This window comes from Chelon labrosus, assembly GCF_963514085.1.
Source record: "Chelon labrosus genome assembly, chromosome: 11".
Lineage (NCBI taxonomy): Eukaryota > Metazoa > Chordata > Actinopteri > Mugiliformes > Mugilidae > Chelon > Chelon labrosus.
Window position 1 is genome coordinate 7110103 of NC_140344.1, and position 14990 is coordinate 7125092.

The 14990-nt window shown below is 45.7% G+C and overlaps 1 protein-coding gene across 1 annotated transcript; it reads right to left on the reverse strand.

Moving 5' to 3' along the window:
• Window positions 1-2058: 2058 nt before the first annotated feature.
• LOC311495154 (uncharacterized protein) lies at window positions 2059-10462 on the reverse strand (the record flags this gene model as incomplete). The annotated part of the gene is given in 3 exon segments (XM_084554503.1): window positions 2059-2094; window positions 2100-2122; window positions 2125-10462. Coding segments are annotated over 3 exon segments (8382 nt in total). The 5' UTR covers window positions 10448-10462.
• Window positions 10463-14990: the final 4528 nt, after the last annotated feature.

A 14990-nucleotide genomic window follows, 5' to 3' on the forward strand; every position in this document is an offset into this window, starting at 1 on the left:
TTTCTGATGCCTTGGCAACTTCCTTCAAAGGTGAAATAACTCCACTTTTCTTTTCCTCTTTCACCTGCATTGTTTTCTCTTTAATCTCTTCGGTTTGGGGCAGGTCTGTTATGGCACATGAGGTTTTGGTAGTTCCACTGTCACTCAGTACAGGGACTGAGGTTGTCTGTTGAGTTGTTTCCGTCACCAAGTCAGATTTAGACACCACAGTAGTTGAGGTGATGGTGACTGTCTTAATTTCTGTAGAGGGTATGGTACTCTCTACAGCATATGACTCAGTTATTGATGAAAAAGTCTCTTTTTGATCAGCCACTTCGGTTTTTTGACATTCAATACGACATGGTAGGGTGCTGTCCTCCATTTCAAGTGAATCGGGCTCCTTGTCTTCCTCTGACCCTTGGGAGCCCCTGTCAGCCCTTTGGAGGGGAGAGACATCAAAGCGAGCCTCTGATGTGGATGAACTGTCTAACATCTTTACAGGTTTGATACTTTGTAGAGGTGGTGCAGCGGTGGGTGTTGTAATCTTTGTTTCTAGCATATAAAAACTATCAGTACTTGACTTTGTGTCTGATTCTGGTTTTGCAGAACTAGCTTGATCCTCAGGTTTCTTGGCAGTGCTAGACAAGTCCGGAGATGATGGTTTGGCCTCGTCAAACTGACTGGCTAAAGATACTGTTGTTGCAGGTTTAGCTGTGACCTCCATGTACTCATCTCTCTGAAACCCACCAAAGCAGGAACTTGTAGATGCCGACATGAACGATGGCTCCTCTTTGGCTAAAGGTGACTTCGAGCTTGATACGGTGAAAGTTTCAGCTTTGTCTCCCAAATGAGCAGACATTGGGGCTGAAGAGGAGTAGCTGTATGACGTAGAGGAGTATGTTGAAGTAGAGTACATTAAGGTGGTGTATGTGCAGGCTGATGAGGTAGTTTCCTCATGTTTTGCAGTGACACCTGGGGTCTGTCTCTCATCTAGACTTTCTTCTTCAGTGTCTCTTTGGCTGAAATATTTATCATCGCTAAGCTTTGATGCTTGGGAGGAATCTGAGAGCACAGAGGTTTCTTTCTTATCCTCCTTCATTCCTTCCTGGCTGTCCTTGCTGTAAAATTGCTCAGAATCATCTCCAGACCTTCCCTGTCCAATATCAGCATAGCCACCTGTTAGTGGAGGGGAGGGACTAGATGTAGTCTGGGACTCCGAATGGTCTGGTGGCAAAGAGCTGCCAGTCAAGCTGCTTGTGGTCGTTGGCTGGCAAGTTTCCTTTGTCAAAAAGCTTGACTCTGGTGATCGAGAAACTTTGTCTTCATCTCCTTTTTTTGCCCCGGGTACTTCAGATGAAGTAACATCCTCTGCCGATGACAACCTCCTCTTTAAGGTTGGTTCAGGAGACAAATGCTCTTTGTCTGTATCCCCTACTTCCGTTTTTTCAGGGTGCTTTGCGGCATCTGTTGCAGTAACACAGCTTTCGGCGATTTTAAGTGAGCTTGTGTCTGATGATGGAGTAGTTTTACCTACATCTTCACTCTTTGACTCAGGAGGTTTGGATGTGGTTGTATCACTAACTGCATCCTCCTCTTTAAGTGGTTTTGTTTCAGGTGTTGTTTTACTCGTCTCCTGCTTGTCTGTCTCTGTGACTTTAGAAGCTGAGGTATCATCAGGTGCTGGTTTACAGACTGTTTCCTCTTTCTGCAACTTTGATTCAGGCAACTGTGACTTTTTGTTTGAGTCCTCCACCTCTGCTAAGGTAGCACTGTCATCAGAGCCCCTTCTGCACATTTCTTTTTCAGACTGTTCTCTGGCCCCCTTTTCCAGATCTACATCACTTGACTCCTCCTCGTCTTCGTCTTCCTCATCCTCGTCTTCGTCTTCATCATCATCAACATTGAAATCTTCCCCTTCTACCAGTAACCGTTTATCTATAAGGCTCTCTTTTCCTTCAGAAAAACATAAGGATTTACAAGGAGCAGAGCTGCTAATTTGACTGTTATCAGATGCCAAGACATTGTCATCTACTTCATGTCCTACAGCAGCCCTTGAATGACTTGAAGTTGCTGCTGTCTCTAACAGTGATGCTTGTTGAGGTAAAATGTCTTTTTCTGCAGGTGAATGCCGGCCAGATGGAGATCCTTCCTTTTTATGATCAGAGGACTCCATTTTGTCTTTAAGTGACTCTGCGGATTTTTCTTTCTCTTTCTCTGTAAATTCTGCAAAAGTTCCACTGATAGCTGAAGCTTGGGCACCGAGATCTGACTGGCTCCATGAAGGAGAGGGTGTGTCTCGTGTTAGTGTTATGCCTGCTGACTGAATGGCAGCACTGGTAGAGGCTATATCCCTTTCTCCTGCAGTCTGTGTTTGAAGAGATACTGCAGCACCTTCCCTCATATCTTCTTTCTCTTTCTCCGGCTTCTCAGGTTTGTCCTCTTTGAGACTGAAAGAATCAGACTCAGCACCTTGGGACATTTTGTTGTCTTGCATGTCTATGGATGAAAAGCTCTTGTCAACACAAGGTGTATCTGTTCTTTCTTCTCTCTCACTCTCTTCCTCTTGGCCTTTCTCTCTGTCCTCAAATCTAGGGGAGGGGCTTTGACTGTGGTGGCTGCTTCTTTCACTCTCTGTGAGGGACACCGGGCTGTAGTCGACTCTACTGAAGGACAGAGGCTCCTCTTTGTACTGATCGTCCAGGAGGAACATGACTCCTCCAGCCTCTGCCTGGCTTGTTCTTCGGTTATCGTCAATACAGATGTCAGAAGCATGATCAAAACCTAAAGAAACCTCACTCTCCTCTCTTGAGTCTAGGTCGTGATCTTTGGGTATGGGCTTTTCATAAGGCTCATACTTAGATGCACCAAAAGTTTGCTTCTCATCTCCGAGGTCTCCACTTACGGTTTCCTTATCCGAGCTCATTTTTTCACTACTCTCCGTTTTTACAGTATCAGTTGTGTGCTTAATCTGATCTTCAGAATCTTTGTCCAGCATGAAATATGAGCAAGGCTGTGATAATCCTGGAGAAGCCACCTCTCGTTCTCCTTCCATCTCCCTCTCTGCTTCCTTTCCTGGTTTCTCATCCATCTTTGTCTTTTCTGTAGCACTGACTCCTGAGCCTGCTATCTCTTTATGTGGTGTTTCCTCCACGCTTGACTGGCTTTCAGTGCTGGAAAGTGTACAGCTCCTAGGTTGGCTGTCAGTGCTCGATACTGTTGACAACGCAGGCTTTTTCTCAGTTGAGTCAGACATTGGTTCTGCTTTGGCAGCTGGGATACCAGAAGCAGTTTCTTCTTTTGAAGTAAATATTGTCTCCTCCTTTGAGGTGACAATATCAAAGGATGGCTCGGGTTTAGCAAGTGGCGCAGGAGTTTCTGTTTTCACAATATCTTTGTCTGCTTCAGGTGAAATCCCGGAATCATCTTTTACAAGCTCTTTGACATCTTCATCCAAAGAGGGCTCCTGCATCGTAAGTGTAGGGATGATCACTGTGGGCTGTTGAGTCATTGGTGGTTCAGTTTGGTCACTCATCTGTGGAGTTTGAGTTAAAGGTAAACTTGCAGAACAGATGTCATGGTCAGATTTTTTGGGCTCCACCGACAAAGGTCTGGAACCGGCTCCTCCCATACAAATATCTTCCTCTTCCTCATCTTCTCTGTCTTCATCTGAGGAATGAACCACAAATGCAGGTTTGTAATCTGACTGGGGCGCCAATTCTCCCGATGTTGTCTGTGCAGGTTGTTTAGTGGTTTTATCCAAATCCTTCTCCTGTAATTCCTCTTTCTCCCATTTTTCTTCTTTGGTGTGTTCAGCATCTGTGTAGTCATACTTTTCTCTCTCTGTGATCTCACCCGTCTTGACGTCAGCAGCATCCTTTTCTTTAACAATCGTATCATCTACTGCTGGTTTTGTCTTTTCCACTTTGACATCTTCAGTCTCATAAGTGTATTCTTTCTCTTGCTCTTTTTCCATTTTCTGTTCTTTGCTCAGTTCTGCAACATGTGCATCATCTTTTTCTTTCTCTGTCTTCTCCTCCTGACCAATAACAACCTTTGATTCTTTATCTTGTTCTTTCTTCTCCTCCTGGATGTGGGGGGGAGGCAAAGAAATGTCATCTTTCACCATTTTCTGGTCTTCACTCTGTGTTGTTACAGAAGAGTCTTGCTGCATTTCTACTGATGCAGTGCCAAAAGTTTCCTTCTCTGTCCAAGTTTCAGGAAGCTTATCAGAGGGCTCTTCATGTTTATGCTTATCACTAACCTCAAAAATGTCACCCTTTTTAGTCTTCACCTCTTCCAAGGCCTGGGCCTGTGGAAGACCAACCTCCTTTTTATCGTCCTTCTTGGATTCAGACTCAGAAACATAATCATCTTTTACTTTTTCTTCTTCTTTGGTGCTAAATGCCGGGCTGATCTCTGTCTCTTCCTTGATAGATTCATCTTCACGACTTGTTTGTTTGACTACATCTGTTATTTCTTCCTCGGTGGTTTCAGCTTTAGATGGCTTTTTTGCATCTGTGAGTTGCTCAATAGTGGTATCTGTTTCTTTTCCTTTTTCCATGTCACTCTTCTCAGTTGCTTTATCCTTCGCCCCCTCCAAAATGGGTTTGTGGTCATCGATGACACCCTTCTCCTGCTCTTTAGTCTCCTGTTTTATTGTTTGTTGATCAGAGACATCACGCTTATCTACCTCCTCCTTAGTGGTTTTAACAGAAGTATCATCAATGTCCTTTTCTTTCTGCTCCTTGATAGTTACATACTCGCTAATATCTGGTTTTTCATCCTCTTTTTCAACTTTCATTTCTTTATCAACGACTTCCTCTTTTGGTGTTTCTTTTGCCTCCTCCTTGATGAGTTTTACATCTGATGTAACATCTTTCAAGTCAGCCTTCTTCTCCTCTTCATCTGTAAGGGGCTTAACACCTGCAGAGTCTTTGGTTTCCTCCTCTTTGGAGGTTTTTATATCAGAAATGTCCTCTTTTATTGTTACTGTATCTTTTTCCTCCTTGATGGGTATGATAGCAACACTATGATCCTGAACCGTCACCTCTTCTTCTTCTTTCTTGGTCAGTGTGACAGTGTGCATTTCCTCCTTATCTATTGTTTTCTCCTTTTCTTCTTCTGCTGTTGATTCGACTACACAAATATCTTTACTGACTTCTTTGTCTTTTTCATCTTGTGCGGTGGGCGTAGCAACAACAATGACATCCGTAGTGTATATTTCATCCTTTGTTGTTTTGACAGCGGGGATATCTTCACTCATTACTTCCTCTTCCTCCATCTTAACTGTTTTGACAGGAGAAGTGACATCTTTACTTGCCTCTTGCTCTTTTTCCCCTTCCACTACTTGTTTGACAAGTGTTTCTTTTGGTTTTGTCTCGGTTGGTGTGACAGAGAGATCATCATCTTTGTGTATGATTACAGACTCCTCCATCTTGGTAGGTGTAGTGGCAGCAGCATCATCTTTACTTGCTTCTTCTTTCTTTTCTTCTTCAGCTGTTGGTTTAACATCAGAAATCTCATCCTTACTTGGCAGCTTTTCTTTTACTTCTGCTGTAGTAAGTTTAACAGCATCAGTAACCTCTGTAGCCATGTCTTCTTTCTTCTCCTCTTCTGCAGTAGGTTTGACAATGTAGACATCATCTTGTGTTGTCACATCTTTGTCCGGTTCTTGGGAAGTTTCAATGTCATTACTTTCTTCTTCACTTGCATCTTTCTCCTTTTCTTGCTCTGTGGTTGACTTGACCTCCAAAACCTCATCTTTGCTCAATGTTTCATCCTTTTCTTCCACCTGTGTGTGGCTGAGGGTTGAGATGACTTCTTTACAAGTCTCTTTCTCCTGTTCCTCTTTCATGGTGACAGCAGATTCATCATCCTTGCTGATAATTTCCATGTCCGTTGTGAGTTTAGAAGCAGTGTCGCTCATCTGTTTTTCATCTCTGTCTTCGATCTGCTCATGTGTCAAGGCCTTGGTAGCAGGCATGTCTGTCTTCTCCATCTCCTTTTCCTCTTTCTTATCTTCAGTCACTTTGATAGAAGACGTTTCTGCCTCCTTTTTCTTCTCCTCATCTTGACTTGGCTCAGTGATGGGAGCATCATCTTTCTTTGCCTCTTTCTCCATCTCCTCTTTAACAGGCTTGATATCTGGAGTGTGGACCTTTTCAGTCTCTTTCTCTTGAGTCTGTAAAGAGCTGATATCAGAAGTATCACTCTTCTCTGCTTCTTTCTTTTCCTCCTCTTTTAAAATCTTACTGTCAGACACATCCTTTTTAACATCTGTCTCCTTAACCTCAACTTTGGTTTTGAGGTCAGCATCTTCTTTTTGTGTTTCATCACTTTGCTTCTGCTCATCTTTGATTTGTTTCTCCTCAGAAGTGATAATTTCCATCCCTGCCTCTTGAGTGGTTTTCACCACTGGAGCGTGATCTTTTTCTGGCTCTTTGTGTTCATCTCTAATGGCTCTATCAACAGTCACAATGTCCTTTTCAATTTCTTCTTTGACAGGTTTAACATCAGAAGTAACATCTTTTACAACCTCCTTCTCTGTTTTCTCATCCGTGACGGGCTTAACGACAGAAACATCTTCCTGGGTGACAGATGTCTGTTTCTGCTCATCCTCGGTTTGTCTGGCATCTAGGGTGTCGTCCTTTTCTTTTTCCTGTTCCGCCTTGACGATTTTAACGGTATATTTGTCATCGTCATCGTCTTTCTTGTTATCGTCATCATCATCAAGGGAACGACTCTCCCTCCCTGGGAATTTACCTGCTACAGGCTCTTTAGGTTCTTTTTCTTTGAAAGTGTCATCAGTGTCTTCATCGTGTTGTCCAGGCAAGAGGTGGGAATCCCTCTCTGTGACTGGTAGCTGAACTTCAGTTAAAGAGGCAGCAACAACAGGCACTGTCTCTGCCAGTTTTTCTTCATCTTTAGAAGGTAAAGCGTATTTTTCTGGCTCTTTCATCACTGGGGCCTCTTTCATGTCTTTTTCAAATGATTTCTCCAAAGATCCTGCAACATCTACTTCAGGCTGCTCTGCTTTCTGTTTGTCAACATCTTTCTGCATCTCTGTTTCTGTGTCATCTTTCTTTTTTGTCTTATCATCAGTTGTGGTGACCACCTCGGGAAGCTCCTCTTGCTTTTGCAGCTCCAAATCAGGGAAGACCTTCGCCTTATCTTCCACCGGAGACTGACGAAGTGGAGAGTGAGCTGCGCTTGAGGGTCCGGACTGTGGAGGGGAAGCCATTTTCACAGTGATATCATCCGGACTGAAGCAACGCTCTTCACTTTCTGAAGTTACTGAGTCTGATCCAAATGGTCTTGTGGGCACAACTGATGAAATATCTTTAGCCGCAACTGCATCAATATTTTCCTCCTCAACTGGTAGGTGGACTGGTTTGATGTCTTGTACAGACGGTTCTGGAGACTTTGTGTCAGGAAACTTTTCATCTGCTTTCTCTTTATCCTGAATCATTTGGGGTGCAGCATAGCCCTCTTGGAGTTTTTCAAGCGAAATGTCAACATTCGGCGTTTGGTCTTCTTCCTCTTCTTCTTCCTCCTCCTCTTCTTCGGGAGCATCAGGAGCCTTAGTCACTGTCTTCACTTCTGCAATAGGAAGCTGTAAATCATCAGAAGGAGATTTGGGTTGCTTGTCATCTTCTAAAGAAGGTGGTGAAAGAGTTTCTGCAGAATGCGGCTGTTCTTTGCCTTGGCTAACGTCAGGTGGGGTTGTCAGGACAGCCTGGGACTTGGGTGGCTCCTCAGCTAGTGGTGCTGCAACAGATGCCACTGATTGATCTTCAGCAATGGAAGTAGGGAAGGAGGACATTTTGTCATACTCTGTGATGGACGTTGCAGAAGACACATGCTCTTCTTCTGCTAGAGGAGCAGTGATGATGTTGGTGAACACAGATACTTGCTCTTGCACACCTGGAATAAAGCCTTTGTCGGAAACAGCCGCAGCTTGCATCTCCCTCATGCCATGAATATTTACGAAAGAGCCCGTCTGATCTGGAACAGAGATGTCATAGGCACCAACGTCATACTGGAGGTGTGGTATTCTCTCCTCTGCTTCCTCGTGGATCTCCTCATCAGAGATGGTCTGTTCTGTCTCAGAGTAGCCAGGAATCGTCTCATCTTGGATGTAGGAGATGGCCTCTGCTGCAGCGGCACCTTGAACAACAGACGTTATAGGAGCAGTGGCACCACCAACATGTGATAAGTAGCCCTCCTCATCCTCTTCCTCTTTGCCTGCCGTCAGAATTTCCGTAGATCTAGTTTCAACTGCATCTTCAGGTTTGACTTTGATCTCTTCATCTGCTATTACATCCAAATCTTCTACCTCCTCCAGTTCGGCTTTCTCCAGTGCCTCATCTTCCTCCTCCTCTTCTTCTTTCTCATACGTGGATGGAGACATTTGTAGTTTGTCTTTTGTCACAGCCTTAGCTGAGAGATTCTCTGATTTCTCCATTTCCTCTATCTCATGTTTCCGGTCAAGCCCATCGTCCTTTGCCTCCCTCCATTTTGATTCATCTTCATCAACGCCTATGCCCATGTCCTCTTCATCTTCCTCCTCCCCCTCCTGTGCTTTCTTTTCAGCAGCCGGAGCCTCTTCTTCCTCCTCCTCCTCGTCCTCATCCTGAGTCGCTGCTCCTTCATCCTCAAACTTTTGAGCCTCTTCCAGTTCTCCCTCTTGAGTTGACTCCTTGTCTCTGTCTTCAGTTTCAGCTTTTGCCTCTGTGGCTGGTACCTCCCTTTCAGGTGACTTTGTTCCAGATGGGATTTCAGAAATTGCTTCATGTTCTTTCTTGTTCTCTTCCCTTTCTGCTGTCAGGTTGGATGAAACATCAACACTGTCAGTGGGCTCTGCAGACACATCTGTAACTTTAGCTTTTCCCAGTTCTTCAAACTCCTTGGTGAGGTCTTCAGGTGTGGAGGCAGTGGACGTGCCCTCAACAGCCCCATTCTCTATCAGTTCAGGTTGAATAGTTTCAGGTTTTGGCTCCTCTGCTTTGGGTTCAGCAGGTTCAGCCTTTGGTGCTTTGCTTTTGCCAGTTTTGGTTTTACTTGACACTTTAGCTTTATGTAATGTCTTTCTTACCTCTGGGGTAAATGGCTTCAGGTCTGGCTTTGTAATTTTTCTCAGCTCAGGTTTGGATGCGTCCTTCTTCTTGTCCTCTTTGGACTTTGCATCTTTCTTCTCGTCTTTTTTAGCCGAGTCGTCTTTCTTCACCTTCTTGATCTCTTTCTTTTCCTTGTCCTTTTTCTCATCCATTTTTGACACCCTTTCCTTAGAATGCTTTTTTAATGATTTTTCTTTCAGGAGCTTCTTCTTTTCTGGCACTTCCGTTTTAGATTTTGGAGTCTTGGTAGGTTTTTTCTCCTCTTTTTTTTCTGATATATTTTCTTTCACAGAATCGCTTTTTGCTTCTGTGGTGGCTGACACATCATCTTGGGCTTCAGTCTCTTTCTTTGAGACTTTTGCAGTTGTCTTGGGGGATGATTTGAGACTCTCTTTGCTATCTGTTCTCTGTTTTAACTTGGTTTGTTTTACAACAGAGGGAGGTGCTCCTGAGGCAATGTCCTTTTGTGTGGCTACAGGATAACGCAAGAAGTCAAGGTGCTTTAATTTTTCTAGGCCCTCCAGGATCTTGTTTTGTGGTGCATTCCCAGGGAATAGCACCCTGACGATCTTTTCTGCAGGGTTGGCGGGGAGCCAGACGACCAAGGCTGTAACTGATGTCAGGTAGGGTACAGATATTTCTCCCTCTTTCCCGTTTGGGAGCACAATTCCAGTTTTGGCCTTGCTGTTGCCGGCCCACTTCTGCATTAAAAACTGCATTTCTTTACTGTCTTTGACTGGGTTGAGAATATACATGTCTAACCTACCCACTCCCATCTTGTGGAAGAGTGTAATAGGCTCAATAGTGTTGCTGACCACTCGAAAGAGAGGCTCCGGCTTGATTCCTAGTTTGTTAAGGTACTGTAAAGTAAGAGAGGCCTCTTCGATGCTGCGTTTCACTTTGAGATTAGATTCTGGCATGCGAAGCTTCTCTGGTACGTTGAAAAACACAACACCTAGTTCAGGAGAAATCAGGTTCTTCATCCAGTCACTATAGTTGGTGGAGCCTTGTGACCGCTCCTCCTCCTGTTCTGCTATCTTCCTTTGCAGAAGCCCATTGATACCTGGGAGATTGTCAGCGCCGATGTGTGTGAGGAGAATGGAGTCGATGCGGTCCAAGTGACGGACCAGCTTCCAGAAGCAGGATTTTCGTTCAGAGCCTCCATCCACTAGGATGTTGAAGCCATTCACAGCAAAGAGAGCAGAGTCTCCTCGTCCGCCGGGAAAGATGTAACAGCATGGTTTGGACAATTTCAGGAAACCTCCGGAGGTGGGAGGCTCCAGGAGGTCGAAAGGTGAAGGGACATCAACGGTTTCAGAGACGTACTCTGTGAACTCTGTGACGCCCTCCATCTTGAGGAGAACAGGCTCAGGGTTTAGTTTGTATTCCAGGAACTCCCGCAGGATCTGTTGCTGTCCCAGGGAGCTCCAGCCCACCTCCCCGCGGCAGGACACAGTAAGTGTTGCCTGCTGCTTGGGGGCTGCTGTGCCCAGCAATTCACTGACCTGAATGAAAGACACACCCGCACACAGCAGTCAGTGACGGCATGCATTATAGTAGACAATCTTTGGGTTGGGGGAGGGTGTTGAACAAAAAAAACAAAAAAACTAAAAAGTCGGGACGAGAACACTCTCAACTGCCTCCATTGTCCTTTGTGTGTTTGTCACTTTGTCTCCAAAACCAATAAATCACACACATGCATTCAGGAAAGTACCAACAGCAGATAACTCACCCCAGGATCAGTAAAGACACGTGAAAAGGTCTGGTAGGTGAAAACCCCACTTTGAAGAAGAAGGCCACCGTGATCTGAGCTCTGGCCACTCAAGACCAGGAGCTTGTGTCCTGCCGAGTCTGTGACTAGTGTCTGGATCTGGGACACACACAAAGGACAAAGGACAGTTAAAGGAGAGACAACAGTGCCAAGACAGTGAAAGAGAAATACATGCATCACGGATAAAGAAAGATGCACTTGAACTGTGTCAAGGTTAACAAGATTTTTCATGACTGTCCTAAAAATTGTCATCGCTCTTTCTGTTCCATCCTCACATTCAGGGAGAAAGAGGTGATGTCTAAAGAAGAACAGCGCTTGATATGAAATGGATATATGTGACAGAAAGGGACTTAAGATACTGTAATATGCACTACAAAACATGACTACAAATACAAAAGGTTGTGAAATTAAATTGTTTTCTAAAAAGAAAAAACGCTACAGCTAAGTAGTGTAGCGTTTCACATTCCTAGTCGAGCGCCTGAAAGAGTGGCAGCAGGTCACAGTAGCTCCGTGATTCTTACAATTTTTGTGTGTTCCTTCGATCTTTTTTTTTTTCTAACTTATTCTTGAATCCTATGCCAAAAAACTATCACCATGTTTTTTGGCCGCTTTTGTCTTTTTAAGCTGCTTTTTTTCGTTTTTTCTGGACTTTCAGTGCTGAGCTGTAGCGCTCAGCAGAGTGGCCGTCCTTTCGTATACACACGAGAGCAACTGCTAGCGCTGTCCATACCCCCTGCGCTGTTCGGAGCGAGGCCTGAGATTCCCGAGGAACTTAGGAAGAAGCGCCGGAGATGCCGTGCTGGCGCGAAAGTGAAAGAGCGGAGACGGAAATTCAAACCAGCGGTACCATCTGTCCTTATGGGGAACGTGAGGTCTCTGGTTAATAAGATGGACGAACTGTGTGCGCTTGTTAGGACCCAGAGGGAGTACGCCGTGAGCAGTATTTTGTGTTTTACGGAGACCTGGCTGCACGCGAACTTCCCGGACCACAGTGCATCTTTACCCGGCTTCAAGACTCTACGGGCGGATAGAGACACGGTCCTGAGCGGTAAGAAGAACGGCGGCGGGATTGCTGTTTTTGTGAATGAGAGATGGTGCAACCCTGCTCATTTGACTGTGAAGGAGCGTGTCTGTACGCCGGACATTGAACTTTTAGCTGTGGGAATGCGTCCATATTATTTACCGAGGGAATTCACGTCTGTCATCTTTGTGGGAGTTTACATCCCTCCCTCAGCGGACAAGGCAGCAGCGAGTGACACCATCCACGCCACTGTTGCCAGGCAACAGTCCAAACACCCGGAGGCCCTCGTTGTCATTTCTGGGGATTTTAACCTCATCACCTTGGACACTGTTTTACCCACTTTCCACCAGTTTGTTCATTGTGCGACCCGGGAAAATAGAACTCTGGACCTACTGTATGCTAATTCAAAGGATGCATACAGTGCCACTGCCCTGCCCCCACTGGGACGGTCTGATCACAACTTGGTGTTGTTAACACCTGAGTATGTCCCTGCAGCGAAGAGACAGCCTGTCTCCACGAGGACAGTTAGGAGGTGGAGTGAGGAGGCTAGCGACGCTCTGCAGGACTGCTTTGATACCACCAACTGGGACGTGCTCTGCCAGCCCCATGGGAATGACATTGACAGCATGACAGACTGCATCACGGACTATATAAACTTCTGTGAGGATACAGTAATCCCTACAAGGACTGTCCGCTGTTATCCTAACAACAAGCCCTGGATCACCAGCCAGCTGAAGGATCTGCTGAACAAGAAGAAGCAGGCCTTCAGATCTGGAGATAAGGACGAGTTGAAGAGGATACAGTGGCAACTCAAGGTCCAGCTGAAGGAGTGTAAGGACGCCTACAGGAGGAAGTTGGAGGTCAAGCTCCAGCAGAACAACACCCGGGACGTGTGGAGGGGCATGAAGCTGATCACTGGCTTCAACATCAAAGCCAAACAACAGGACGGTGGCCCAGACAGAGCCAACGAGCTTAATGTCTTCTTCAATAGATTCACCACTGGACCCCCTGCTGGCCCTCCACCCCCCACCACTCCAGTCTTTACACCCCCCCAGACGGCCAATCAACAACTCACCACTGATCCCTTCCTGCCTATCACCTCTGCTCTCCCCCCTACTCCCACCCCCACTGAGAAGACCAGCCCTATGACTGTGACGCCTGGCCAGGTGAGAAGACAGCTGGAGAGAGTCAAACAAGGCAAGACAGCAGGCCCCGATCGTGTCAACCCCCGGGTCCTGAGGACTTGCGCTTCACAGCTGTCTGGCATCCTGCACTTCATCTTCAACCTGAGTCTGAAGCTGGAAAGGATACCGGTGCTGTGGAAAACATCCTGCATAGTGCCGGTGCCCAAGAAGCCCATCCCATCTGGCCTCAACGACTTCAGACCGGTTGCACTGACGTCACATGTCATGAAGGTCCTGGAGAGACTCGTCCTGGCTCAGCTGAGACCCCTGGTGACCCCTGTCTTGGACCCTCTTCAGTTTGCGTATCAGCCTCATGTTGGTGTGGATGATGCTGTCATCTACCTGCTGCACCGTGCTCACTCTCACCTGGATGGTGGAAAGGGCTCTGTGAGGATCATGTTCTTTGATTTCTCCAGTGCTTTTAACACCATTCAGCCCTTTCTGATGAGTGAGAAGCTGCTCAGGATGGGTGTCAGCTCTTCCATTGTTTCCTGGATTACTGATTACTTGTCTGACAGGCCCCAGTTTGTGCGGCTGGGGGGCTCCCTGTCTGATACTGTTGTCAGTAATGTGGGGGCACCACAGGGGACTGTCCTGTCTCCATTTCTGTTCACTCTCTACACCTCTGATTTCCAGTACAGCTCTGGGTCCTGCCACCTGCAGAAGTTCTCAGATGACTCTGCAGTGGTTGGGTGTATTAGAGATGGACAGGAGGTGGAGTACAGGACACTGATCGCAGACTTTGTGGAGTGGTCCCAGACAAACCACCTACTCCTGAATGTGGACAAGACCAAGGAGCTGGTCATTGACTTCAGGAAGAAGAGGACACCAGTGGAGCCCATCTCCATCCAGGGTCTGGAGGTGGAAGTAGTGGACCATTATAAGTACCTGGGAGTCCACATGAACAGCAGACTGGACTGGAGGGACAACAGTGATGCTGTGTACAAGAAAGGACTGAGTAGACTCTACTTCCTGAGGAAGCTTAGGTCTTTTAACGTGTGCAGCAAGTTGCTGGAGATGTTCTACCAGTCTGTTGTTGAGAGTGCCCTGTACTTTGCTGTGGTTTGTTGGGGGAGCAGCACCAGCAAAAAGGACATAAGTAGGATCGACAAATTGATCCGAAAGGCTGGTCATGTGATTGGCAGTAAGTTGGAGACGTTTGTCTCAGTGAGGGACAGGAGGACACTGGACAAACTGCTCTCCATCATGGACAATCCGTCACATCCACTACACCAGACAATAGAGGGGCAGCGGAGCTCATTCTCCAACAGGCTGATCCAGCTCCGCTCCCACACTGAACGCTACAGGACTACTTTCATACCATTCTCTGTCCAGTTGTACAACAACTCACCTTTCTGTGACAGATAACTCATTGTTATTAATGTTAATGGATACTACTGCACCTTACACCTTACCCTGTATATATAATTTATATTTATATTCTTCCATTTCTTGTACATTTGTTCATATTCTAATATGATAATTTGTACATTTTGGCTTATACTATTTCTATTTTATGTTACTAGATCTTATTCTACTTATTTTTTATTTCTATTTTATTTAACTTAATCTTTTCTTTTTATCTGAGGTTCTTAAGAGTGTGTTTTTTATGACAACTAAGCTACTGTAACCAAGCAATTTCCCTTGTGGATCAATAAAGTTTATCTAAGTCTAAGTCTAAGTCTAGTGGAAGTATCTGGGTTAACCTCAATGTTATTTCAGGCTTCCTCTGTATATATAAACCAGGGTACTGTATGGTTCCCTAAGAGTACGATGTCCTTACCTCTGATACAACAGTGTCTTCTGAAGGGTTGACAAGGACCACAGTCTCTAGGACATCACTCCTGTGGTGGAGAGTCCTTTGTCCTGTAGGAGGAGATTTAAAACATCGTGTTAACATCTTAGGCCCGGAGAATGAG